The sequence below is a fragment of the Caloenas nicobarica genome, chromosome 1 (genome assembly GCF_036013445.1).
Source record: "Caloenas nicobarica isolate bCalNic1 chromosome 1, bCalNic1.hap1, whole genome shotgun sequence".
NCBI lineage: Eukaryota > Metazoa > Chordata > Aves > Columbiformes > Columbidae > Caloenas > Caloenas nicobarica.
Window position 1 is genome coordinate 48,339,710 of NC_088245.1, and position 27,291 is coordinate 48,367,000.

The following is a 27,291-nucleotide window of genomic DNA, read 5'->3' on the forward strand; positions in this document are numbered from 1 at the left end:
TTTTTATTCTTACCGTAGATTTCTGTTGAATAAAGATTATTTCAAGAGGTTTTTATAGAGATGCCTTCCTGTTTGCTTTTTAGTTCATTAATCATACAGATGCATCAGCCAGACAATATCAGGAATGAATATTCACCCATGATGTATTGCCATGTTAAGAATGAAATGTGGGATGGGCTTATTGAATTATGAATGAGAGAAATGTATCTTTATGCATATAAATTATGATTCCAGTTTGAAAGGCTGCAGTGGTGTCCTTAGCAAGCTTCTGCACATTTTCTGCGTTATATCCTCTCAGCAGTGAAATACCCATACTCTGTTTTCTGAGAACATTCTGGAATGTTTGTCTGCCAAAGACAGATCTCAGGATGTGCTTTAGTTAACAGCTCTGTAATGAAACAGCCTTTTAAAGCACAGCATTACAGAAAGTCAGAATTAATAACTATATGTAGTCATATAATGTGTCTATATGTTCTCTTTGCTCTCCCTTTTTCTATAGGAAGTTTGTAAATAGTATGTTTGTCTACTACTTCTGCTTTAGTTCATTCTTGAATTCAGTATTTATACCTTTGTGCTGAAATCTGTCGCTATGAGAACAACAGGAAAGAAAACATCTTTGAAAAGGTCACTATTATGTAGTGTATTCAAAGTGAGTGCATTCATACACAGGATGCTTTAGGGCACCCATTGTTACCCATCTAAAGTGCTTTTCTTCTTTTCTTCCATTACTGTGTTCAAATACTGTACAGTCATTGATATATTCTGTTTTGTACTAATCCTGTTTAATGGGGCAGTATTGTTCCTCTGATTATGCTGACCTGCAGGGTTGATGTGTCCAGAAGTCATGCACCAAGTTTGCATCAGATGCCAGACACACTTCTAGAGCCTCTTCCAGTACATTTTCCTAACCAGGGAGGCAAAGATTTTGGCCACGTAACTACAATGACTTGGGAGGGTTTCACTTTGAGCTAGAACTGTGATAAACATTAATGGATAATCTGTTGTGATTTTCATCAGTTGTGGGCCCAACGTGGCATTTGCTATTGGACTGTGGCCATTTTTTGTGTTCCCTCATGGGACATGAATGAATCTCATCTGAGTTATGCTCAGGGACACTTCTGTAGCTGATGGTGCTCTGAGATGAGTTTGCAGGTCATTTTTTTCTATAGCTGTTTCTTTGTATACAAGATGCTTGTTATTTTGCTGCCAGACATCTTGCTTTTATTGGGTTATACCTGCAAAGCTTTGTTTTAAATGTGGATTTTTCTGTTTGTCTGTTCAGGCTACCATTAACCAGTTAAGAGCTGAACTTGCCAAAGGACCTCAGGAGGTAGCTGTGTACGTTCAGGAGCTGCAAAAACTTCAAAGTTCAGTCAAAGAGCTAGAACAGAAAAACCAGGTGAGAATGCTGTTACTTCCTTTGCTTGTCGGTTCACATTAAAATGGAAACAGTTCACACATTGCCTTGGGAAGTGTTGAAAACTGTAACAAAACACGTTTTGGTGTTGCAGAACTTGAGAATTCTTCTACCATTTTGCTTAACACGAGGCATATCGTAATGTACAAGCAAACACTATATTTTAACAATCATCAGTATATTACAACTGAAATCCTCAGGGCTGTTATAATTGCAGATTTCTAATGGCTGCAGTTTTTGCTTACCTATCACTGAGCAGTATTGCTATCTCACACTATAAAAGAAAAAGCAGTAGCCTTTGAAATATTACACTATTTGCTTTAAAATCGTAATTCATTGTTCTTCCAGTTCCTCAGCTTTTAGATTGTAGTCCTGACATATTTTTTGGCCTTTTATCAGTCACGAATAGTAGAAAATTGAAATAAACTCCCGAAGCTTCTCAGCTCATAAGTATTCCTTGAGAGCTTTTATCAAATCCTTTTGAGCTTGTTGCATTTTGTATTTGCAATAAGAAAGTGTGTGTTGTGGGTTAATAAATAGAGGTAAGAGAGGAAAGGAGACAAGGAGAAAGATACGTGCTGCTTTTTTTTGTGTGTATATATAACACTGTATATGAGCTGTACACATTACATACGTGTATTTAGCAGCAACATTTTCTTTTTTGGAAAATAGGAAAGGACAGGGATCAAACAGTGTGAACTTAATGTAATCTAATATTAAAGCAGCATTTGCAAAGAACATAAGAAGGTGCAATTAAAATTTGGTAAATTAAGCTTGCCTTTGGTAGGATGACTCTTCGTTTGGCTCATTAAATCAACTGCAGAACTGAGATGGTGAGAATTGTCATGCTGAACTTCTTCACAGACCAGCTACACTGAATCAAGCTTTTGGTGAAATTATTACTGTACACCATAGAGCCCTTGCCTGAACATAACACTAACAGTGTGGAGTGAAACAGAGTGATGCGTAAGATAATCATACTTCAAGAGAGAATCCTTTGCTATGTCAGGTTAATGCCAAGTACCACTTGAGGAATAGGAAGAAGAGAAGTAGCAGCAAGCTGCTTTTCCTCTTTCAGCTTCAGTGACCTAAAGCAGTTTACAGCCACCTCTTTATGCAGCTTTTTGAAAGGCAATATCCATGAGATGGTGGGCCCTGGAGGTCCCTACAATTGGAAACGGTGAGACTAGCTTCCCAAATAACAGAAATCGCTCCCCTTTGAGCAGTTTTCACTCCTTGAAGAAGCTGTCAAGGAGCGGGGAGGAGCCAGGATAGAATATATTGCATTTTGCTGTGTGCATCCGTTTATAATTCCATTGCAATGCAGGAAGATATTTCTGTGCATTAATGCAGAGCTTTTCAAGCTCATGTACAACCTCAAGCAAGCAAGCTGTTTCTTATATTTTCAGGAGCTATAATGAGAAGAGCAGATGACAAGTAGATAAGATCAGTTCTCTGAGATCAGCAGGAACTGCCTTTCCTTCATTTATAAAGCACTGTAATTATGGAGCTTGGCTTGCCTTGCGGAGGCCAGTAATGGCCTGTAGCCCAGAAGAGACCTAATGTGTGAAAATCCAGTGTATTCACTGAAGTGTAGGACTTGTAATTCCACACCCATTGCATGTGGGTTTTTTCGTTTGTTTTCTTTTAGAGAAATTGTGATGCATTGTCTACAGGGACGAATGCTTAGTTTCCAACCTTCTGCTCATGTAACTATTCTGAAATTTGGTCAGTGATCACAGAGTTTGTTGTTTAATATTTAGCAACTGTCACTACTGACAGGTATTACATGTTTTTTTCCATGGAGGAGTTATAATGAAGGGATCAGTGTGGTGTTGCCCCTTGTATAATATCTTGTGAGCTTTGAAGTCTCAGGGCTTTTAACTGAGTCCTGGAACATACTGTCATTCCCTCTTTCTTTTCTATGGATATCAAGGCTTGGGGAAGAGAGGTGGCTGATGTGTGCACATGTATCCCTTTATATATCTGGGATGCAGCTGGCATGTGCATCCAGATGGGAAACACTGCTGGGTCCACTGGTGTAACGTGAATGACCATAGCTTGGCAGCTCCATGGCCTCAAGCCTGCCCGTGAGCTTCAGTCACACACAGAGACAAACACAGCTCTTCTCTCGTGAAAGCAGCAGCAGGTCTTTGTGGCTTTGGCTGGCCATTGGTGACTGCAGGTGTTCAGCTGTGAGGGGCAGCGGCTTTCAACGCCGGTATTCCTGGTTGTGTTGCTCTTTAGACCAGGAAGGAAGAGAGGAGAGTAGCACAGAATGGGGAGCAGCATCTCCAGCCATGTGTAGCCGGTACTCTTGGCTGTCTTTTGGATAGCTTGGAAGGTGACGGTGAAGAACCTCTGCTGCTCTTGGCTGTCTTCTGGATAGCTTGTGAGGTGATGGTGAAGAGGCTTTGCATCTTTTTTGTTTTTCGTAGCATTCCTGAAAACTTTCCAGAGTCTCAGTCTGCTTCAGGACAATGTTAAAGGTATCTCTTTCTTTTTTCTGTCTCCACACCCCCAACTTTACTTGAAAATTTAAGTTAGCGCCCTGCACTGACTCTTCACAAAGTTCTACATGTGACGTGTGGATCTAATTATGAAGTAGTAGTAGTAGTATGAATACCTTAGTTCTTCCTTGCCCAACTCTGATGAAAAAGGTGCTTTAGTTTGTTGGTATTTCTGGACCACGATTCAGCATAAATGTTAACGATCCTGCCTGGCCATTTCTCTTTAATGAAAAGGGAATTGCAACTTTATTTTACATTCTGAGCGTGAAATCTTTTCTAAAGCAATGGCAGCCTTGTCACTGGCCTCAGGAGGATAAAGATGGCACCTGACCTCAGTATGTTCTTTATGTACTCTATTCCTGCATTTTATATATGCATGTATAAGAATGTATGCTTACCCTTAACAGCTAAGTTTTGTGCTTTAGAAAGTGTATATTTTTTTAAATGGACACAGAGCATTGATTATATTTGTTCTCACATGGGTTGCTAAACTGCTAGAGTTGTCATTTGCAAGATTGCTTCTTTTGTAACCTCTCTTTTTTTTAAAAAAATAGATTCTTCTGTTTATTTTATTATGATTGTAAATTGGAAGTGTCTGTATATCGTATGCAACAGCCAATATAGTAATTGTTTGTTAAAATCTGTAAAGAAGAAAACTGTTCATCTTATTTGAATAATTTTACAGCTTTTTCTTCTGGCAAAACAGGTTTCACCCCTGGATACTGTTTAGAAGTACACTTGTAAGATGCCCAGCATAGCTACAATTGCAGCACTGTCTGCCTTATTTTTGGAACAGTGTTATTCCAAAGTTGCAGAACTGTCTGAAGTTTTGATACATAAGACTGACCTCAGTGTTGGTATTTTTTCAGGCTGACATGCTAGAAGTGATCTTTATTTTTCTGTATTTTAGTTGAAAGGGTCACTAGAGAATACGTTAGTCACTGTAACTGCAGAAAGAACGCAAGGATTTATTTAAAAGGTGTGCATAGTAATGCTCCACTGAGATATCACTAAGGTGCTGCAATAAATGGAGCCTGATGGTACATTTCAAGAAGATAGAATGAATTACCTGGGTTGCATGGTGACCAGGGCCTCCCTGCAACTCTATTTCTGTGCTTCAAGAAATGCCACGGGAAAATGAAAATGGTTCTCGTGGCTTCTTTGTTCTGCTTGGAGATCTCTGAAATTCTAGTTAGTGCCTCAGCTAAGCTTGGGGGAAAACCTGAACTTTCTGAAATTATATCTTTTCCACTAAGATATTTAATTTCTCTCTGAATATAATTTTGATTAGTTCGTGATATTTGATAAAAAGCAATATGTAATAGCTGAAAATTACATGTAAATAATTTTTTTTTCCAGTATTTGTCTTGGCGTGTAAATTTGATAGTCAGACCTTAGACTCTGCAATATTTACTGTTGTTAATGTGGTAAGAAAAATCTGACAGTGATGTTCATGTCTTTCCTCTAGGGGATGCCAATTTTTAGTGTTTTCAAACTCAAAGCAACCATCCTCTTTGAGCTGATTTGTATGGAAGGATATTAGATGGTTTGAATTAAAATGTAAAAACATCATCTTCTAAAATGACGGTTAAATCATGAGTGTTTCATTCTGTGATTTATCAATATCACAGTTTTGATTAGTTTTCACAGGTTCTCTTCCATAGTTTGGATACCAGATCATGCTGTAAGTATAGTAACAAGGCAAAATGAGGATGCTTCTAAAAATGACTAGCATGATGACTGCACAGGGTTAGACAGGAATTAATCCACAAATGTTGTTGCTGAAGGAATTGCATGAAGGACAGTGATACTTGAAAACCTTTTCTGTATACAAATAGCTCAAAATACTATTTTAACTTTTCCCCAGGCAAATGCAGTTGTAATGACCTAGAATTTGAACATTCTGGGAAAGCAAATTAGTCTTCAGGATACAGAAATAGAGTCTGTGATGTGTTCTCAGTAAGAGGAAGTGTATTTATGTGAGAGTATGAAAACCAGTCTTTCCAGTTGAAACTGTATGCTGTGTATGGGTTCCAGAATTAACTTGTGTATTGCAAAATGCAGGGCAGTATTTCCTTTAATAATGTTTTTGAGCAAGTTCTTTGCCATTCAGCATCAACACTTGAGAAGAAATTTGAATAACGCATTGAACAGCTGTAAGCAGCACTGCAATTGAATTGCTGTGTAACTCTTCTCATAGAGTCTGATCGAGAAGCTGCTGAAGAAAGAACAGGACTACACCCAGCTGGAAGAAAAACACAATGAAGTATCTGTGAGTAAGAAGAATGTGCAGGCAAGCTTTCACCAGAAAGACCTGGACTGCCAGCAGCTTCAGGCAAAGCTGTCTGCATCTGAAGCCTCGATACAGAGATTACAGACAGAGCTGGGCGAGAAGGGGGAAGCAAACCAGAAACTTAAAGAAGAGTTGTCTGAAGTAGAGACAAAGTACCAGCATGTCAAGGCGGAATGTAAACAGCTCCAGCAGCAGAGGGAGGAAAAAGAGCAGCATGGCCTGCAGCTCCAAAGTGAGCTCAGTCAGGTAAGGTTCCTGAAGCCTCCTATACTTCCTTCCTTATACCATCCCATTAACGTTTTTTAAACTGTGCATGCATATTTTGTGTGCATATGCATTTGCATTTCCTTATTAAAGAGGAATAACTACCCAGTACTTGTATTTGAATAAATATAAAGATAGCTGGTATTTGAATAAATACAAAGCATTCTTCCTAACACTGCAGAGAATGAAATACAATCACCTCTTCACCTTAGAGAAGTAGAAGAAAAAAAAAAAAAAACAGGCAAAAAGAAGAGGCTGTGGTAAAAGTGCAGAAACTCTTTGGTATTTGTATGTTGTTATGTCTGAATCTTCTTAGTAGGTCCAAACTCTTGTCAGGGGCAAATGAGCATAGTCGTAGCCCTGGTGTCACAATCAAAGTCAGCAAGATCGACAGGTATAACTGCCTTTCCACATATTTATTTCTGAGAAGGCTCATTTAGTATCTATCTGTATGTAGTATAATTCCCCTTTTTCCAAAATGGAAATTTCTTACTAATTCTTTTCTATCTGGACCTCTTCGTAAAGCTATCTTTATACTTTCAGTTTTGAAGATTAAGGTTGAATGAGCATAAACTTCTTAGCTTCTTTCTCATGTTCTGACTTGACTTTTTTTTGTATGTGAATAAAAAAGGCTTGAGCTGATCTGCGACAAGTTTTTTTATCCACTCTTTTTCTCTTAGAGTGTTAAATGACCTCTACTTTCATCCCACAGTTTTTCCCCTCTCCTTTTTTTTGTTGATGCATTCCCTGAAATAAGGAGAGTATTGTCAAATGAGAGGGCTACCCAGAATATTGTGTTTCCATGACAAATATGATAAAAGATAAACCCTAAGAAGTCAGCAAGGTTATTTTTTCTGGTTATTTCGGTAAGGTAGCTGAAGCTATAATGAATTCAGGTTATAAAAAAACCCAAATTCAAATAGAGTATCAGAAGTAGTTTCACTTCTAGTAATTTTACTATTCTATAGGAAGTTTGAGAAACGCGAATCTTCGTTTTTAATTAGAAGTGAACAATTGTTGATTTGCTTAAAAATTGAGTAGTGAATACAGGAGGGAATGCTTAGTGCCAAATGCAGGGGTAATATGAAGTCTTGATATTGCTCCCTTTGTGTCTCTCCACAAACACCATCTCTTTATGTTTCTGATAGCTAGGAGAACCCCTAGAGCATACACACACCCCACCGTTTACATATTGTTCTGCTGAGTCCAATGAATTATGGAAGCAGGACTTCTATATAACATTGAGCATGCTGACATTTGAGGGCGGTTGGACTCTGTTTTATCTGCTGTCTTGGGGACTAATGTGTTAGACTGGAGAAATATTTGTGCATCAGGAATCATGTCCAGTCCTAAGATGGAAAAAATAATCGGTTTCTTTGTTAGTATGACGTACTTCATTTTAATCTCTCGCTAAAGCTTCATCTTTTTAAAGTGAGTGTTTCTCAATTTTCAACCCTTTGTCAAGGCTGGAATAGATTAAGTTGCAAGCTGTGCGTGTGGAAGAATGGTGGCTTGCCAAAACTTCATTTATGTACGTATTACCTCCCCAGAATGACTTTCCTTCTCCCATCAGTCTTCTGTCAGGAGGAGGGGAGATAAGTATTCTAGTTATCTGCTTAGGAATCCTCACTTGATAAAACTGCCTCAGTCTGATTAGGCAACATTTATTGAAGCTTCAGAAGCACAGCCAAGAGGTTGAGCTGAAATCTGGCTTCAGCCTGAGAGGGCATTTTCAGGAAGGATTTTTGGGGTAGGAAAATGAAGGAGGAAGAAGGTGAATAATGCATTGCTGAATGAATTCCTGTGAAAGGAAACAGAGATGTTGCACATTCTCTGCTGATACCATTGGGAAGGAAGACTGTCAAAGCAAGAAAACCTGAACAAGCTGCTGGATCTCAGGATTTGTTTTAGAACTGTATGGTAAAAGAATAGTGGAGGAGAAAAAACCCTTCATACATGGTATAAAATAAAGCCAAGCAAACACTTCTCTTCCTCTCTCTCCAAACAAAAGTTCAGTCATGAAAAAAATTACTCATGTTTGTTCACTTAGTACTTTAATGGAATTATCTTTTTGTGCCTGTAGGCCGATAGCTTATGTTGACACAATGAATGCTGCTTATGAAGCTATATGTATGGTTGTTTAGTCAAACCACATTTTCAAAGAATCCTTGCCATCTTCTCAAAATTAATTTGAACAGATGAATGTCAGGTTAAGTTTGTGTATTTTAGAATTTGGGTGATGTGAAGGAAGTGATCGTCACAATGGAAGGAAACCAGTGATAATTTAGGTTCCAGTACAGCAATAGGAAGAGGGTAACACAACAAAATACAGACTGCTTCAGTCTTGAAGAAACATTAATTGCTGATAAATACTGTTGTTGTTGAGAAAATTGGACTCTACTTGATTGTAGCTTTGAAAGTCTAAATATTTTTAATGATTTTTTGTGTTCTGTAACATAGGTTAATCCTGGATTTTATTCTGTTTACTTAAAGTCAGTCTTAAAGTCCTTTAAAATCTTGTTGCACTCTCTCTTCATTAGATTTTTCCTCCAACTCTTGCTCATGTTTTTAGTGAGAAGTATTAACAATTTGGTGATTTCTGTGGAAAAAGACAAATGTTTTTGATTCCTGGAAGAAAGATTATGATCTCTTTCTTCACCCTGTTGTCCCTCTTCTCCTACCTCTCTCTTAACTGTGCAGTCACACTTAGCAGTCAGCATCTCGGCCACAGGCCGAACAGCTTATCATTCACAGCTTTTGTGGTTGTGGGCATATAAACAAATAAGTTAGCTTGGTTTCCTAACAAAATAAGGCGTACACACATTTGTTTTCCTGTCTCCATCCCCTGTAACTTTTGCATTCTTTGATGACTGCAGCCAAATTTTGAGAGATGGCCCAAATGTCTTCAACATTAGGTTCTTCAATATTAAATTCTTGTGGAAACAGGCGGCTGGGTAAAGGAGAGAGACTTATGTTCCTGCTTCAGCCCCTCAGTGCCCGGGGGAAGATTTAATGTTATAAACCCACGGTTCCTTTTTCTGTCCCGCCAGGCAGCCAGCTGGTCAACAAGTGGTGGCTGGCAGTGAGCAACAGGGTTGTGCTGCCTTTTGCCTGGATATTAGTAGGGATTTGAGGAAAGCGTGAGGAAGGTTTAGGGATATTGAAGGGAGGACCTGGAGTGAAAATATGAGTGGTTCAAGGGTTTTTGGTCATAAATTCGTAGGGAAGCAAGCTTCCTTCATCCTGATACCTGCAGAAAGTTCTTGCTGTGCTGCAAGGCCTGATCCATTCTCTGGTTTTGCATTGAGTTGAAAGTTCATTTGTCTATCTGTGAATGTGTTCATGTGGCAGTAGGCAGGAGGTAACCCAGGGCCTGCAGTGACAGTTTCAAATAAAAGAAAAGCTGATTTTTATGGAGAGAGCTTGTTATAACAGCGAATTGTAAAAGGCCATCCTCACACTTTGAAGATGCTACAGAACTGCTTTTGATGACTAAAAAATTTATATGCCAGGCTTATGTCCAGCTGGAAGAGCGCATCCCCTTAGCGGCTCTCTGCTGCTGGGATGTCCTGGGGTACAAGCTACCAAAATTACTGTGTTCCATATGCTGGAGGTTCATGTATCTCTTCTCTGCAGAGAATGAATGTCATCGATGTAGCCAGATCAAGCTAAAAATCATACTCTTAATGAGTCTAGCAATGCAGAACAGTATATGGTGGGAGCCAATGGAGCAGGTAAAGACGTGGTGCTGGATCTGCAGGAGTGAGGGTGTGCACTGTGTAAGATGAAATTGCTCTAAGCATCACTATTTTACATGATAATACTTATGTGTTTGAAGGATTGACCTCTTTGTGTTTCTGTTAAATCTCTGTAACTCATATTGAAGGGCTTCTGTAGATAAATTAGGATGTTTCTGGGTCCCTCCAACCTACTTTTTTGAATATTTGTTCACACTTGTACCATTGATGCTGTTCTTTGACGTGATTTGTGTTTCTGAGGTGTATGATGTGCATACATGACTTCAGGAGCTCACGTAGTTGTTTTACGCTTGAGTTATGGATACTTAAGGTAAACATTGCACAAAGTGAGTCTAAAATACAGTGCTGTTGACTAAGGAATGGCTGAAAAAATTGATGACTTTTGGATTTTTTTTGTTGTTTTGTTTTTCAGTTGCACAGTAAACTTCTAGAAACAGAGCGCCAGCTTGGGGAAGCCCATGGGCGGCTAAAGGAGCAGAGGCAGCTGTCTAGTGAGAAACTGATGGACAAAGAGCAGCAGGTGGCTGAGCTGCAATTAAAACTTTCTCGTGCTGAAGAGCAGGTAGGGGCTTTTCTGCAGACTCTGGTTTCCTCCAGTTCTGATGGTAGCCTGTAGACACTTGTTGTGATGTTGCAGTTTTTAAAGTTTGTCCTTACAGGAATTTCATTTGACTACTGTTTTTCAAATCTCACAGTGAATTTGTCAAAATCTGCCAAAATGCCACTTACGTGACAGATTTTGTAAGGCTAATGCTCACTGGATGCATGTGCGTTCATGATGCTTTACAGGTGATGTAAAAAGATGTGCTTTTTGCACTTATGAGCTTTGTCCAAAGATCTTAGGAAAAAAAAGACCTAGGTGTACCTAAGCCCGTATGCATAAAGTTTTCTGTGTGGCTATTTTTGTAAGATAAAGCCTTACATGAAGAAAAAGTGAACATAACAGAGCAGGTCTTGGATAGTTAATAGCCTGTGTGGGGTGGATGGGCAGAAAACACTTGCTTTATTAATTTTTGTTTGTTTTAATGAGTATCTTGTATATATTGCTGATTTTCTGCTGCCTCTGTGGGGATTGGCCAAATAACTGAGTGGTATGTTGTCAAAACTTTAATGCTTTTCTGTAGCTAATTTGCAAAGCCTTGACCAGTATAGAAGTGGAGAGGCTGCTAAACTGAAGTTGCTACTAAAACTGCTAATAATAGTAATAATAATGTTGTTTCACAGGAGTCTATATTATCAGTCATGTTACATCTTAACAGCTATTGGAAAAAATGTACTAAAAATCTCTTATGTTTAGATTTTTGAGAGCAAAAATACATATGTCTGAAAGTTGTTTTATAGTTCTCACTTGTGGTATAGAGTCTCACCTATTAATGGTAATGAATGCTTTGGTTAGATTTTGATTCTTTAACTAGCATTACACATTGTTTTTATACCAGTTTTCACATATTCATGTTTAGACTAAAATCTTTTATCATTAGAATGAACATGGAGCACTGTTGGCATACTGAATGGTGCTTGTCTCATTTGGTTGTTTATTTGTTTATTGTTTTTGTTTCAGGTAAAGGAAAAAGCAGCAAATTCCACAGAATTGCAACATCAATTAGATAAGGCAAAACAGCAGCACCAGGAACAGCAGACACTTCAGCAAAATACTACAGCAAAACTACGAGAGGCCCAGGTAACATAGTTATGTATCCTCATGTGAAAGTGTATTTCAAGATTTCATTATTTTAAATATGTTTTCTCTGTAAAAGTGACCTGCATGACTTATTCTAGTTTCAATAAATTAACTTACAAATCTAGAACAGAATATACGGAAAGTGTTTAATTAATTTATCCAACATTTTATGCATTAGGAATAACTTCTAAGGTCCTTATAATTAAGGAAGCTATTATGCGATTTTCTAGAATGATTTGGAGCAAGTTCTACGACAAATTGGAGATAAAGACCAAAAAATTCAAAATCTTGAGGCTTTGCTTCAGAAAAGCAAGGAAAACATCTCTCTGCTAGAAAAGGAAAGAGAGGATTTATATGCAAAAATTCAAGCTGGCGAAGGAGAAACTGCAGTTCTTAACCAGCTACAAGAGAAAAACCATGCATTGCAAATACAGGTAAGAACTTGGAGAATTGTTTTGTTTCTTTCATCGTCATTATTGAATCTTGTTTCCTTTTCTTCTGTCTCATAGATATCACACTAAACTTTTCTATATTTTGCTGTTTCTTTGATACTTACTTCAAAGATCTTACTGTAAATTATTTCACAGGACTTGTGTTCTGGTGGCTTCCTTGCTATCAGCATAAGTGAAAGAATTCCTAGATATTTCCTATGTACAAATGCTAGTAATATGTGCTTACAAATAATTTTTGGATACATATACATGTTTATTTCTCTTATTTTAAAAAAAAGTTTCATTCCTGCTTTCAACACCGAATTCAGTTTAACATGGGTCTGTTGTCTCCTTAATAGTTTGTTTTTGTTGCAGTAAGGCCAAATTGATGATTCTGTTTCGCTTCCATTTTCATCTGGTAACCTGTTTAAACTCTGATAATGTGTACAATATAGCTTTACTGTAATAGCTTAGAAAAAAGAAATGTGATAGCGTTGTGTTTCCAAAGCCGTGATAAGACACGCTAGAAGTCAAAAGATTAATTACTTCCTTGAACATGCTTTTCCAGCCTTTTCTTCTCCTTACCTCCTTTTTTTTTTTTCACTGCAGGTAACTCAGCTGACAGAAAAGCTGAAGAATCAATCAGAAAGTCATAAACAAGCCCAGGAGAATTTGCATGAGCAAGTGCAGGAGCAAAAGGCACATCTAAGAGCTGCTCAAGACCGTGTGCTTTCCCTGGAAACAAACATCACTGAACTAACCAGCCAGCTAAATGAAAGCAAAGAGAAAGTTTCACAACTGGATGTACAGGTAATGGAACTCTATACTATCTGGTAATGATAAATGCTGCTTGTGATTTCCATATTCTCTCCAGAGGACGTACAAAGCAATTTGGGAAAAATTGCATGTTTCTACTAACAGACGAATGAATTAGAATAAGGCAGTTAAAACTGAGGAAAATGTAAGTTGATTCGGAATAGCAATAGATGGCAGATGTTGCTTTTTGGTGTTGTTATTGTCTGTATTGTTTTGAGGTTTTTTTTTTTTTAAATTAAAAAACCCCAACATTCATAATTGAGTTGGGAAAACCTGTCCTCAAGCATGTCATGTTGTGTTTGTAAGATTAGCCGTCCAAAACCCTGTTCTTATTGGTCCTGGATTCTGTGTACCAGAGTGAAAGTCTTTCAAGTCACTAATATCATCTTGTTGCCTAGAAATTTCCTCTGCTGCTGTCTTGTCGAAAACCAAAAAAGCTGCGGGCCACCTTGGTGTCAGTTTAATCCAATAAACGAGGCAATTCCTCAGTATGGGCTCAGTGTGGACTTTCCTATTATTAAGTGCTGCTTAAGCTTAAAGCTGCTAATTATGTTCAGTTCTCCCAAAGAATAAATAACATTTGATCAGAAGTTCTTGCTTCGGTACACTTGGAGCAGCTGGTGCTGTTGTTGGATTAGTGCACTGGGGTGTCTTTTGAATTAGTGTTACTTGGTTTCCGAACAGGTCTAGGAACTTCTTCCTACATGGAGCTTTGTGATGTTTTTTACTGGGCTTCGCTACACTATCTGGGCTGTTTTTTCACCAAGATATTAGAACTAGAACTGAATAATCTATGGGGTGTTGCAACTGCTTTTTAAAGCAATGCGAGCGTTCCTTACATACAGTCTTCAGTGAAGCAGCATTTCCACTAGGGAGAAAAACAGTAAACCGCCATAGCAGGTGACCCTGAACATTGTCTCTGTGCACCAACACCATTACACCCACCTTTTGCATTTTCTTTTGCTGGGTGTTTTGGAAGGAAGGCAGGTGGCCCCCTAACAGGCACATAGTAGCAGAGAAAGATAGTATGCATGTGGAAGCATATTTCAGTTGTTTCTTATTCTTTTTGCTTTCAAAAATTTTAGAGGCCCTTAAATGTGCGTGTAGTCTGAGGTTATCAAGGTGTGCAGGGGTGTGAATGCAGTAAGTCTATCCCATTGTTCCTTGTTAGTAAGTAAAAATGTTTTCCTAGAATAGAAGATGAGTGGGACTGTTTATTTTGTGTGTGTGTGTGTTTTGGTTTGTTTTGTTTTGTTAGTTTGTCTGGTTTTTTTAGCTCAAAGGAAAAACTGTGGCTTAATATCCTGATATTTTTCTAAACCTTGAAAATCTTTCTTCCTTTTTTTTTAAATAGCACATGAAAACTACTGATTTTACTATTAAACTTCCTGATGAATATAAACAAAAAATGAGCTACAGTAAAATAGAAATTTTAGTGAAATGCAACTTGTCTTTCAGGTAAAAGCAAAGACTGAATTGCTGCTTTCAGCAGAAGCATCAAAAGCTGCTCAAAGAGCGGATCTTCAGAATCATCTCGACACTGCTCAACATGCACTGCAAGATAAGCAACAGGTTATGAGCAACATATAAGCAGAAAGTTTCTATCTTACCTGATAAACTAGTTACAAACCTAAGAATAGTCTGTTTACAAACTACGCATGTGAATATGCATTTGGAAATCATCATTCGTGATATTTTAACCACATGATATGTATTCAGTTCTTTTTGCTGTAGTCTGGACCAGATAGATATATTTTGCAGTGTAAAGAATTTACTTATGAATCCACTCCTTGCTGTAGGATTATGGTTCAGAATCTAAGATGTCCTGTTCTGGTATAATTCAGTTCTCACCTGTATGTCAGGAGGAGAAGATTGTAGAATGCACTGGGTACAAGTGAAAACTCAGCTCTTACTGCAGGTTCAGATAAATTCAGCATCAGATGCCTGTATTCAGAAATAGTTATCTGTGTGCCAACTGACACAAAATCCAAGAGACTGTTGTTAAAATGGCATTTTTAAATGTTTGTTAATGCCAATGAAGCATTCCACTGACTGCTGAATCAAATATTTGCATTGTTAGAATTATTGCTGCTGTGGTCTTTGTGGAAACATCCAGCAGAGGCTAATATAGCAGCATTTTTTTAGGGTGGGAATTAATTGCTATAAACAGAAGACCTCTTTTTGCAACTGTTAAATAGTTAATTAATAAATGAATCAGCTTGGTTGGAGATCAACGAGCTTCAATGTAGCGGTCACCTTGATGATGCCTCTTGCAGAAATTACGTTGTTTTGTGTTAAACCAAATGGTTTGAAATCATCTCTGGTGTGTGGAGAACTGGCTGTTTCCATGGTTTTGGCTTTACTCTTTGGTGGTTCTTGATTTCATGAAGACAGCAAAAATTTTCTTTGAGGTTTTGTGGCATTACTTTCTAGGTACTATTGTACTAACTGCAGGATCTAGTGCGTTTATTACCTACAATTCCTCTTCCATTTGTAACTTAAACCACCTTTGCTAAGATTTAGCCCACAGCCTGTGAAGTTTGAGAGGAATATTGAGGCTTTAAAAGAAATTTAATCAGTTTAACAAAGAGAATTTGTGCTTGTGTTTGTGTTTCTCCTCAATTTCCTGCCCCTCAAAATTAAAAAGAAACATTATTTTCCTTTTTAATTTGAACAAGTTAGATCATTTGAAGCACACGTGACATTAGTAATTTCTGGATTTTATTTAAAAACTAACAACCCTCATATTTTTATTTTGCCTCAGGAGTTAAATAAGGTCAGCATTCAGTTGGATCAGATTACAGCTAAGCTGAATGACAAGCAGGAATACTGTGCTCAGCTGGAAGCCAATCTTAAAGAGTACAAAGAGAAACATCTTTATTCAGAACAGAAAACTGAAGAGCTTCAGGGGCAGCTTAAGGTTTGTATTAAACACAGACTCTGAGCTTACAGAAACTGATGTTCTTTCCTGTTTGATAATACGTCATAAAAGCTGTGCTCAAATTATGGGGGAGGGATTATAACAGTACCACTTTTGTAGGTTTTCTTTTTCACTAGTGTATCCTGATCTACCTTTTAATCCTTTTTTCTTTTCTTCTTCCATGCTACCATGTCATACTGAGAAGACAGGCTTAGGACATTGCCACTATACTGTCATTTTCCTGTACATGTTCTTCCACCAACCTCTGTGCTACCTGGAAAATGTTATGAGAGGGAACATGAATACTTGCCAAAATTAGAGTCTTCAACCTTATAGACTTGTGGTAGCAAGGAATACGTGTTACATTGGTTAGCCCAAGTTTACACTACCTGGTTTAATGTATTTCTAAGGCCTTTCAGTAAGCTTCTACAGAGGGTTTTTATCAAGACATTTTTATTAGTGTTTTTCTGCTAAGTTGATCTTGAATTTGGCATTCCATTTCTGGAATCAGTTTTTCTCTAAAAGTACACATAATTCTGGCAGAAGGTTTGCAGAACCTTTTGGTGTTTTGAGATACTAATATTTTCAGTTAAGGATATGAAGTAGTCCTAATGTTTGGGAGCTTTTAAATTTGGGCTTTAACCTGTGTTCAATATTTTTTGAGTATTCTTGGTGGTCAGAATTCATGGGTCTTAGGAACAATGCAGAATTCATGTTGCCGTGGTGTCTCTCTGTTTTGAGGGAGATGAGCAGTCTGTATGCTCAAGACTGAGTGGGGTGTTTTTCCTAGGTTATGTGCTCTGTAGAAGAGAAGGAAGGTTGTTTTCCCCACATGAAATTTTTAATTCAGTGCTGTTAAAAAATAAAGCAGTCAGACATTTGCATTATTAGCATAATTATTTTGTGCTTTCGTCTCTCTCTTCTTTTGTACACTTTTTTTTCCTGCCTGCTTTCATTCGTCTTTTTATTTGCCAGCCTTTTGCTAAAATTTCACAAGTAGCCAACAGACACAAATGCTTGGGAGGAATACAGTCCTTGCTTGCACAAGATTTTATGAGGTTCCTGGTAGCCGAAGTGTGAAACTGAGCAAGGTTGTTGATGCTGTCAACAGGAATGCAATTCTGTGTAAAATCTTGGTGTCATCACCATTCTTTGGGATCATTCCAGTTGAATGCATGGTATTAAAAAAAAAAAATAGAAACCAAAGAGCCCTTAGGAATTCTCTCAGAGGAACTTGGACATTTTCGTTTATGGCCACTGCATGAAAGTAGAAGTGCCTGTAAAATAACCAGTGTGTTGAAGAGTCTGAGCAGTGCCCATCTGCTGAATACTCCTCTGTTCTTTATACTCCGTGTAAATGAACAAGTACCTTCTAAAAGCAAAACAAGAAAAACTTCTTCCAGGTGAGCATAGGATTTCTTTACAGCTCTAGTTTGTGTCTTTGTTTTTGTTATAAAGAATGTCAGAGTTCGTGGGATATGTAAATCATCAGGCATTTGAAACTGCTGAAATGACTCGGTGGTGGCTGAGATCCCAGCCCCAAAGCTGAGTGCTGTGTATGGCCTTTTTCTGTATAGGTGTTTTGGATAGGCTCTTTGAAGATTTCTGTGTTTTATCTGTTACTTTGCAGTAAAATGTCTGCTTGGTATTTAATTCTAAAATAATTTCAGAATCTTTTACCAAAACAGATCACTTCTGGCGGAGCAAGTGATTTGCAGCAACTAGCTAATGAAAAGATAAACAGCAAACTAATGAAAGAGGTAGATGGTGTGTGAGAGTTGTGACCCCTTTCTACACTAAACGCTTCTCACAGGCTAGATGACTTCTGCTTTTTCTTGCTATTTTTATTTTGTTGGTTGTGTTCTGATGTCTCTGTCTTTTTTATTTTTCTATCTCAGAAATTTGAAGCTGATGTTCTTGATGCTAAAGCAAGCAAAGAACAAGCTCTTCAGGAGTTACAGCAGCAGCGCCAGCAATATACAGAATTAGACCTCCGAACAGCAGAACTGAGTAAACAACTTGAAGCAGCAAAAGAAGCGTATGCATTTCCTGTGTTACAGGACTTTTCAGAGTCAGACATAAAACTAGAGTGGTTTGGACTAGAGTTGAAATTTTATTCTTCTCTCCTGTGATTTCTTAAAATCATAGATAAAAGCGATATATTCTCTCTGCTACAAGAACCCATTTACATCCCACCTGTTTTCTTTCACTCTATATGCCATGCAGATTCCATCTGCCGTGTTGTTTCATGTGAATCACTGCTGTGATTCAATACACTTCTTCAGTTTATTCTTTGTGATTGTTTTCAGCTTAATAGCTGAACAGTCTGAAGTACTGAGGCCCATCTTTAAATATCCACAGCTCTGTAACTTTCAATGACTAATTTGTAATTTATGCATCAGCATAAGGGCCAGTTTCTGTTCATAACATTTGAGGAAGAAAAATCCATCTCAAAGTAGCATTTAGAGATGCTGGGATGTCTTCACTGGAGAGACAAAATGCCCATGTTCTAGATGAAAAAGGTATACATTGAAGTAGTTCTACAGTTAATATATTAAATAGTAGAGACATTTAATGTTACGAAGAAATGCGTAAAGAAGAATTTTTAAAAAATGCACTTCATTTTTCTCTTTTTATTTGCAGGTTGTCTAGTGCTAAATCGGATTTACAGAAGAAATCTGAGGCCCTTGAACAAGCGAAACTGCAAATTTCAAAGCAGGAGGAGGAAAAGACCAGCCTCAAACAAAACCTTGAGAAATCAAATCAAGATACAAGTAAACAACTCAAGGAATTAGACTGTAAAATGCAAGCAGCGACATCAGAGCTGCAACAAGTGAAATTAGAGAAGGATACTTTGTTAAAGGACCTTACAGCTACCAAAGATAAGCTCTCAAAAAGTTCTGAATCCTTCAAGAAAAGAAAGGAGGAATTAGAAAAAGAAATACAAAAAGGAAAAGCAGCTGTGGCAGAAATGGTTAGTAGTTTCTTTCATTAGACATTGTTTGTCGCAGTTACAGTCTGATGAAATGACTTTGTTTTCTCTCTGAAAACAGCGTACATACACTGACAATGCATGGAAATTAATTGCCTTAAGGAAAAAGAAATTGTGATTTTTAGTTGTTCGTACATGTATCCTACCTTAAAATTTTTTGTCTGGATGTTTGCCCTCCTAAATGTCAGTCATATCATACAACAGGATCTGTTTTTCTTTGCTGCGTGCCTTTAATATGGTGAAGAAAACCAAGTGGAGACAAGTGGAGAAACAATTTGATGGGAAATGTCCCCTTTTTTAAAAATACATCAGCCTTATTGTTACAAAACACAGTTTTAAATCCTTTGCCAAAATACCACCATATTGAAGATGTTTTTGTGAGGCCATTTTCATTTCCTTTGTAGAGTCTTTTATATAGATCCTTGCTGTGCACTTGCCTGGACACACTGGAAGGCTGAGTTCTGCAGGCAGAGTGACATCGTCTGTCATCTGGGGAGGTGTCTCGCTTAGGGTGTTATCAGAGTAGTAGAACTATTTGAATTTCAGAGAGGTCTCAGGGTGATACAGCAACAAGTGCTTGACCAGCAGAGCAACCTACTATGGTAATGAGAGTGAACACTCAGTAGCCTTGAAATACATTTTTTTTCTTCCTTCTTTTGCTTTATTGGTGGTATGAATGAGCACTGTATCAGGACATTTTATAGATTTTCTTACACAGTTGTTGACACCCCTGCCTCAGACATAGTAGAGGTATTTTTCTGATTCCCTTCTCATCTTACATGTCGCCATTTCCAAGAACCTGTTCACAGCTGCTTTTATTCTGATCTAAAAAAAAAAATCTGCTCCTAGTTAAAAATAACATTTTTTCCTTTACTCTTTCACCTTTTTAAGATAAGCCTTTTTGTTTGCTTCACTTAGTTACTGCTGTTTAAATATTTGTTTCTCCTAAAAACTTGAAGATTGTCTCCCCAATTTAGGCTTAAAGATAGGAGTCCAGATTCTGCTTCTAATTCTGTAGTCATTTGGAGGCTCACCACTGACTTAAGTATGCAGTATTTGGCCTTAAAATGTAGTTGCATTTACATACAAATCCTCCAAACGTATTGGTTTGTGAATTTTAGAACATCAAGAAATTTTGCATCCTGAGGAGAGCGATGAGGCTACGGCTTCCCATGAGAAAGAGAAGGGCTGCAAACCGCAGCTTCAAACAGGGACACTGTCCTTGATCAGAAAAACTCTTTGGCACATGGCTGCATTTGTTAAGTACAGGGTATCAGCTGTGTTCAGCTAAGTTTTACAACTGTTAAAGTTTTGAGAATTTTTTAGCTGAAAATATGTCTGCAGCTGAGAAGGGAAGCTTTTCGCTGAAAAGGAAAGCATAATTTTTCAAGGTTTTGTAGATCCTGCAAAAATACTTGGTACCTGGTCTTAGAAGCTCACAGAAATATTTGCTTGTCTTCATTTTTTTAGGAAAAGTCTTACCAGGAAGTAAAACACCAGCTCCAGGCACAAACAGAGTCTGTAGCTAAAGAGAGGAATGAATTGAAAAACTCGCTGGAAAAAAACGAGGGGGTAAGCTGTCTGCTTAGTTTCGAAACTCTAGAAAACAATCATAATACACATTTAAAGATTAATTTTCAGTTTTACATGCTGGGACTGATGAGAGATAAAGAGGTTGCAGTTCTCAAATTGTAACCTACCTGAGGCACTGAAAGAAGGTGACATTAATATTTCCAAGATGTTAATACGAAGTTTTAAAATACAGGTTTTAGTCCTACCTTTCTGTGTCCCACATACCTTAGCAGGTGATTTTAGCCCTTCATGTTTTTTCATTAGTGAAACAGTTATTTTGTATGACCATGCCCTCATTTTTTTTTTGTAGTTATGGTCTGTGAACAATAAAAGTTGTTCTCTTGTATCCTTGGATCTGTTTTAGTCTCAGGCCTAATCAGTCTGTTCTCTGTGTGGTTGACAGGACTTTTTCAGATATCCTTGAAGGATTTAGTTGCTTTTGCAAACTTGTGTAATTGACTGTGAGTGCATAAGGACCAAATATACTTCTCTTTTAAAGACGAGCATTCAGACTGCAAAATCAGGTAGTCCAGCTGGCAGCCTGAAGGCCAAATCCACTTTCATGGATTTCTTTACCCAAGCTGTCACCTGTTCCCTAAAGGAATCAGAAAAGAGGCGATCAGTGGACACAGTTTGACGGACTGTGATGGGCTCTTACTCCCTAAAAGAGTGTTTGTGGATGGACAGGTGTGATTGTAATTGCTCTGTGACTCCTCCTGCTACTCCCCTGGCTCCTCTCTCGTTCGGCAGAAGCACCATGGTGCTGTGTGGCAAGTGCAGGAGGATGAGTTTGGTATCTGCTACAGTTGGCAGCAGGAGAGCCCAGACCACTGCTGGCTGGAGAAAAGTTGTCTGCTCTTAATTTTGAATGGTGAACAACGACTGAAGTTGCTCTAAGGGTAGGAAGTTGGGAATAACAGATGATTTTGATGTGTTTTAGTAGCTCTTTAAACCTGTGTGCCAGTGTTGGACCACCTAGCTCTGAAGCAGAAAGTAGCAGCAGTGGTACTGTGGGATGACCTGGTTCTCTGTGCAAGAAATAACAGCAGCGTACTTGGAAGCTGCTGCAAATAATCTGCAGCTCTTTATAAAAACCTAAGAGTGCGCATACTGGACCACAAGAAAGGTGTAGCTTGGTATCTGGTCTCTAGCAGAGGGAAATAGCAGGTGCCTAGAGAAAAGCAGAATAGGGCAAGCCTTTCAGATTCCTACAACCAAGGAATTCTCTCCGACTCCTAGCAGTCTTTTGGGAGGTAATTTTCTGAGGCTGTATCTTTAGCTTTAACGGTTTTGACCGGTTTTTCATCTGTGAAACTGTCTGTTTGCCTTTTGAACTATGAAATTGGTCATCCATGTGGTTCAATAGGCAGTTGTACAAATAGTGATTTAAATTAAAATTGTATACAGTTATTTACTATTTTTGAATGTAGATTTCTAAGCAGTTGTCGGTAGAACTTGATTCAGCACGAGCGCAAGTACTGGAAATTCAGGGTCTTCTGAAAGAGAAAGAAAAAAGCGAGCAACATCTGCAGGGAAAGCTGAGAGAGCTGAAGGAATCTTTTGAGCAGAAGAAAAAACATAGTGAGACACTGCAAGCTGAATTGAAAACAGCCCTTCTAGAAAAGGTAAGACTAACCTCTCTTACTCCTTTAAGAAAACTAATGTGAATTTTCCTGATAAATGCTGCAGCTTTTATGTCAATATATTTGTGATAAACAGCTCTTTGCTGTAGTCTTGTTGAAAATTATAAGGTCAGGATGTGGAAACAAGGTTTGCAGATGCTGTTGGAAATTGAAACAACATCAAAACCAACAATAACAAATTAAAAAGAACCAGTGCTGAAATATGGATTCTGTAGGAAATGAGTTTCAATAAAGCAATAAAAATGGCTAGATTGAATGTGTTTGTTTTGCTTCAGGAGTGTGCTATGAGGCAAGAGCTGCCCTTTTCTTGTAAAGCAATAGTTTTCTGAAGGTAGTTTAGACAAACTCTGCAGTATTTTGGAACATCCATGGCAGCTTTAAACCAAGTCTTCTCTCACTATACCAGAAGAATTCATCTTGAGTGACAGTTTGAAACTCATAAACCATAATGGAAAGAGTTCAAATGTCTTACAACGTTAGGGAATGTTGTGTTGTGTGCCATGCAGTGTTAAACGTTGCTCCAGTTTTGGCTGCCCTGTGCTATGTGGTCATATTTGTGCTTTAGTCAGACTGTGGAAACTTCAGGACTTGGAAACATACTTTAGATTTTTAATGTTTAGTCTTAATGTGTTAGACTTAGTCTTCTGACGAGTGGGTTTTTTTGTTAAAGTATTTACAAAATATTACTGTAAAATCATAAGCATCAGATTACTGATCTGCTATTTTGTAAGTGGAAGAAAACCTCTCCTCTTATGGTTGAAATTAACTTTACTGTCTGTAACTTTAAGTGAAACTTCCTATGCTTATGTTTCAGGCAGAACTGGAGAACAAACTGCAACAGCAGTCAATTTTGTCGGCACAGGAGCTTAAAGCAGAGAAAGCCAAGCTTGCAGACTTACAGAAGACCCATGAAAAACATAAGGAAAACATGGAGAAGCTGCAGCTGGACCTTTATGGGAAAGAATCTGAGCTGCTGGCAACCAGGCAAGACCTTAAGGTACTTACAGTAATTTTAGTGTCATATGTGACTTAGTAGATCTGTTTATATCCATTTTGAAGACCAAGGAACAGTGCAAGAACTGTATAGGGGGAAAAAAGTTATATAGAGAATTTAGTGTTCAATCCCTTCCCCTGGGACAGAGGACATCCTGAAACTAATTTAAAGCCAAGGTTATTTGCCAGCTTACCTGAACTACCCTTGCATTTGTACAGCAGCAAAGTAAAAGATGATTTGTTTTTGTATTCTTTTAAGAGTTATTTTTTCATGTTGCTTTTTCTTGTTATATATTGTAACTTTCAACTAATTTAAACAGCGTAGCTAATTAGGGCAAAGTCTCTGCCACCAGGTGAGTAGGTGCTATCTTCTAGATGATTTGACTAGAATTTTAGTTGTCGATCTTTTACTATGTCCTTGCCCCTTCCTCTTCTTCCTGGCTGATTTTCCACATTAAGAGACATCGAGCTAATAGGAACAGTAGATTTAGGGACCTGCCTGGAATACAGGTATCTGAAACTTAGTCCTTGAAGTTTTTGCTGTTCCTAAGCTGAGTTTATCTGATTTGGTGGTAGAGTATAGTGCCTTCAAAGAGGTATTGCTGGGAGTTCAGTCAGTCAGCAAACGTGGTTTTTGTCCTTTTTTTTTCTGCCCCCCTCCATGCCACTGCTAAGCCAGTGCTCCAGTTAGTCCCAGGACATTCTGTGCTGCAGAGACAGACTGTCTGCTGGCAAGATGTGGAGCTTTGGCACTGTTCACTTGAGATGAATCCCACTACAGCCTTGTCTGTGTCTGTCTGACGCTGTTGTTCGAGGCTCTTCTGAAGTTTATGGAGAGAAATAGGCACTTTGGGAGGACAGATCATCTAATCTGTTTTAGATGTCAGCTTCTGTTTGCTTCGTTATGTATAAAGGGAGCCTGTGGTGACTGCTTAGATTTCAGAGCTCCCTTCCACCTGTCTCAGTGGAGGCCTTTCAGTCCCACCACTGAAATCATTGTAGGTTTTGTGGCCATTTCAGAGAGACCCATGTGAGCTGTGAAGCCCTAGCCAAACTCCAGGTTCAGGGTTATTTTAAGAAAAGCAGAAATAGCTCCTTTACATATAGGCCATTGGAGTTTTATTAATCATACTCCTCCTCTGTAGCATTAGGTTACCTGCCATGTTTTGCTACGTGTTCCAGAAGCTTTACTTATCAGCGTTTCTTGGTTGAAGCACTATATAAAAGTGTGAAGAACTTTAGCATGACTTACAGTTAGTTACTATAGCACATGTATCTCTGAGCTGATTTCCTGCAGTGCATTTAGATCAGCATTTGGTAATGCAATGACCTGTAAAAGCATCGGATACGCTCAATAACTGGGTTTTTCGGTATAGTTTCAAGTATCGCTTGTTGCAAAAATAGCTCTGAAAAAGTATTATTAAACCATTTTGATGACTTCTGGCAAGTATAAAATAGGACAGTAAGCGTCCCACATGCTTTCAAAGCCCAAATGGGGATGGTAGCAAGGGAGAGAGAGACCATCCATGTAAAAAAGGTATAATAAAATGATGGCAATGGGTAAATAAGATTTTCAAGATGAGCAGTCAGGTAACGTGATTTATTATGTAAGTCTCTGTGGAGCCTAGAGAGCCTGAGGAAGATTGGGGTCCTCAGTACTGAAGTGATGTACCAACTTGGAGGCTGTTTGCTCCTTTTTTTTTTTTTTTTTAAACTTAGATTTGTTACTATTAGTGAGGTCTGCTTGCCGCCACTTTTTTTCTTTAAAATGTAGAAGAGGGAACAGGTCTTTAGAAGGGAACAGGTCTGTAGAAGAGGAGCAGATCTTTAATTGTGGAGGTGCTGCCTCGTTGCGATGTTAACCTAAAGAAGCAGTTATAACTTGTCTTAGAAGACTGCAAAGGAAAAAGCATGTTCAGAAAGCCTCAGCATGATACTGTTAAGTCTTGAGACCTGAATATCAAAATACCACGCAAGTCAGAAGAACTTTATGGTAGAGTTTCACAGTCCAATTCAAAGTCAGTCATCTGGAGTGTTTTGGCTTAGGCGAGTTACTTAATAAAAGTAGATAATTGGAGCCAGAGCTGTGGATTTTGGTTAAAGTTTGGAACCGAAACTGGTGGGTGGGCAGAGGTTCAGGCTGGTCTTAATCATATTAGTAGGCAGTAGTAGAACTTTTTAAAAGCTGTATGTAAGAGGAGCTTTGGTGTCTTTCAGTGCAGGATTTTTAGCAGAGAGATGAGCTCCCTGCAGAGCTGTGTGGAGTCAGCACAGTTTGAAGCCCAGCGTTGCCCAGGCCAGGCCGCATCACGAGATCCCAGCAGTGCTGGGTTTTCTTTAGTTAAAAAGGGAAAGCTTAAATATTCCCAGATGGTGTAGCACCACGCTACTGGTGAGGCCAAGGTTTCAGGTGTGGGGATGGATCATAAAAGGCCGTACAGCGTGTGGTTGAGGTGAGTAGAGTGGTAGGTCTGGCTCCTGGGAGGGGATGGCAGGAGCTGGGCCGAGCACCGAGCACCATCTGCTGGCATCTGTTCGGAATATCGCTGCTGGGATGGCCGGCTCGTCTCGGGCTGGGAGGCTGTGAGTGGATTGGGAAGTGAGCAAATGCTTTTGCATTTTGCACTTGGAGGGACGGTGTTGCATGAGAGAGAGACGTAGAGTGAGCAGTTGCTCGTGGAGCACTGGCAGCGTGGCCGAAGAACGAAACACCCCCTTAAAAACCTGGTTTCTGGTTCAGTAAGGGAAGATCCTAGCGATGTAGCTGTAGCCAGGAGCAAACTTGGTCAAACATTCACAGAGGAAAAGTGAGAAGTGTTGTGATAAATTTGGAAGTGAGAATGTAGTTATAACGTTGTGTATACTATTTGCTGCAAATTTACTTTGTTTTAAAAATGCACTGTCTGTAACAGCAACTGAACTCACACATTTTTGTCTCTGTGACAGGAAAAAGAAACTGGGCAAGATTTGAGTGCTTGTAAAAGCTACAGTTTTTGATAGAAAAAGAATATATATAACAAAGAAAGAATACCATTAAATATTTTTGTGTGTATATGTAGACACAAATATATATATACACAAATATACATATGTGCGTATATATAATATATTAACATTTTTATATATATATGCACATGCAAAATTTTTTTATGCGGAGAAGGCAGTTTTTATATAGAAGAGTTAATAAAAATGCAGAACTGTTATTTTTGCTTTGATTTTGAGTTAGTGTAAACATACTTTTTGTGAATCCTGCCCTCCTGAGCTCTGCCAAATATCCTTCATTCTTGGCATTTGTGCTTTTTGTAGTCAGTCCTGGTTTCCTCTGTGTTCTCAAAAGAATGTTTCTTTGCCTCCAATATTGGCATCACTGTCAGTGTGTCTCCAGTGGGCGTTCTGGGACAATATTCACGCTGCCAAACCTCAAGTCTGTAAGTCAAGAGCCTAAATTGGCTACAGTCAATCTAACCCTTCTTCTTAGGAAGTAAGGAGAGATCAGGTTAGTGTCTCTGAATAATTTTTTGTCGCTCCTTGTGGGCTGGAGTCAGGGAGGCGGGAAGATGGGACACAAAGACTAAAATGCTCATTTGTGCACCTCACTTAGGTGGAAGGAATCCAGGTCCTAACACCCAGCTAATTCTGCTGTTGGCACTGTTATTTGCACTACAACAGCCCAAGTTGTACTAAATCAGACTGTGAGATTTTGTTATTTATTTACTTAAACTCTATACTAGTCGTCTTAAGGTCCGTTTTTATTTACAAAAATTAACTACGGATTGCCTTCTTTTGTTCTGAGCGTGCCTTTTCCATGCATTCAGTTTTGTCTGTGTGCCATCTCAAAGAGCAATTTGATGATTGTAGGTATCTTGTTGGGAGAACACCTATCATATTCTGGGAGCAATTGCAAAACTGCGTGATAATTAAATAAGGTAAATGACATCAGATGTTATTGAGAGGTGATTTTTATATTAAAGATGCAAGCGCCTCAGCATTCCAAAAGAATC

The 27,291-nt window shown here is 38.5% G+C and overlaps 1 protein-coding gene across 7 annotated transcripts in view; it reads left to right on the forward strand.

Annotated features, from left to right (window-relative positions):
* Positions 1 to 27,291, forward strand: part of EEA1 (early endosome antigen 1) — a 193,618-nt gene that overhangs the window by 151,820 nt on the left and 14,507 nt on the right. For all 7 annotated transcript variants that reach the window (XM_065626726.1, XM_065626717.1, XM_065626736.1 and 4 more), the window contains 13 exons: positions 1,283 to 1,399; positions 6,128 to 6,466; positions 10,655 to 10,804; positions 11,804 to 11,923; positions 12,154 to 12,357; positions 12,964 to 13,164; positions 14,629 to 14,742; positions 15,935 to 16,090; positions 17,989 to 18,128; positions 18,734 to 19,064; positions 20,553 to 20,654; positions 22,085 to 22,279; positions 23,112 to 23,294. In XM_065626726.1, coding sequence (XP_065482798.1) covers positions 1,283 to 1,399; positions 6,128 to 6,466; positions 10,655 to 10,804; positions 11,804 to 11,923; positions 12,154 to 12,357; positions 12,964 to 13,164; positions 14,629 to 14,742; positions 15,935 to 16,090; positions 17,989 to 18,128; positions 18,734 to 19,064; positions 20,553 to 20,654; positions 22,085 to 22,279; positions 23,112 to 23,294 — 2,352 coding nt within the window. The remainder of the gene's footprint in view (positions 1 to 1,282; positions 1,400 to 6,127; positions 6,467 to 10,654; positions 10,805 to 11,803; positions 11,924 to 12,153; positions 12,358 to 12,963; positions 13,165 to 14,628; positions 14,743 to 15,934; positions 16,091 to 17,988; positions 18,129 to 18,733; positions 19,065 to 20,552; positions 20,655 to 22,084; positions 22,280 to 23,111; positions 23,295 to 27,291) is intronic.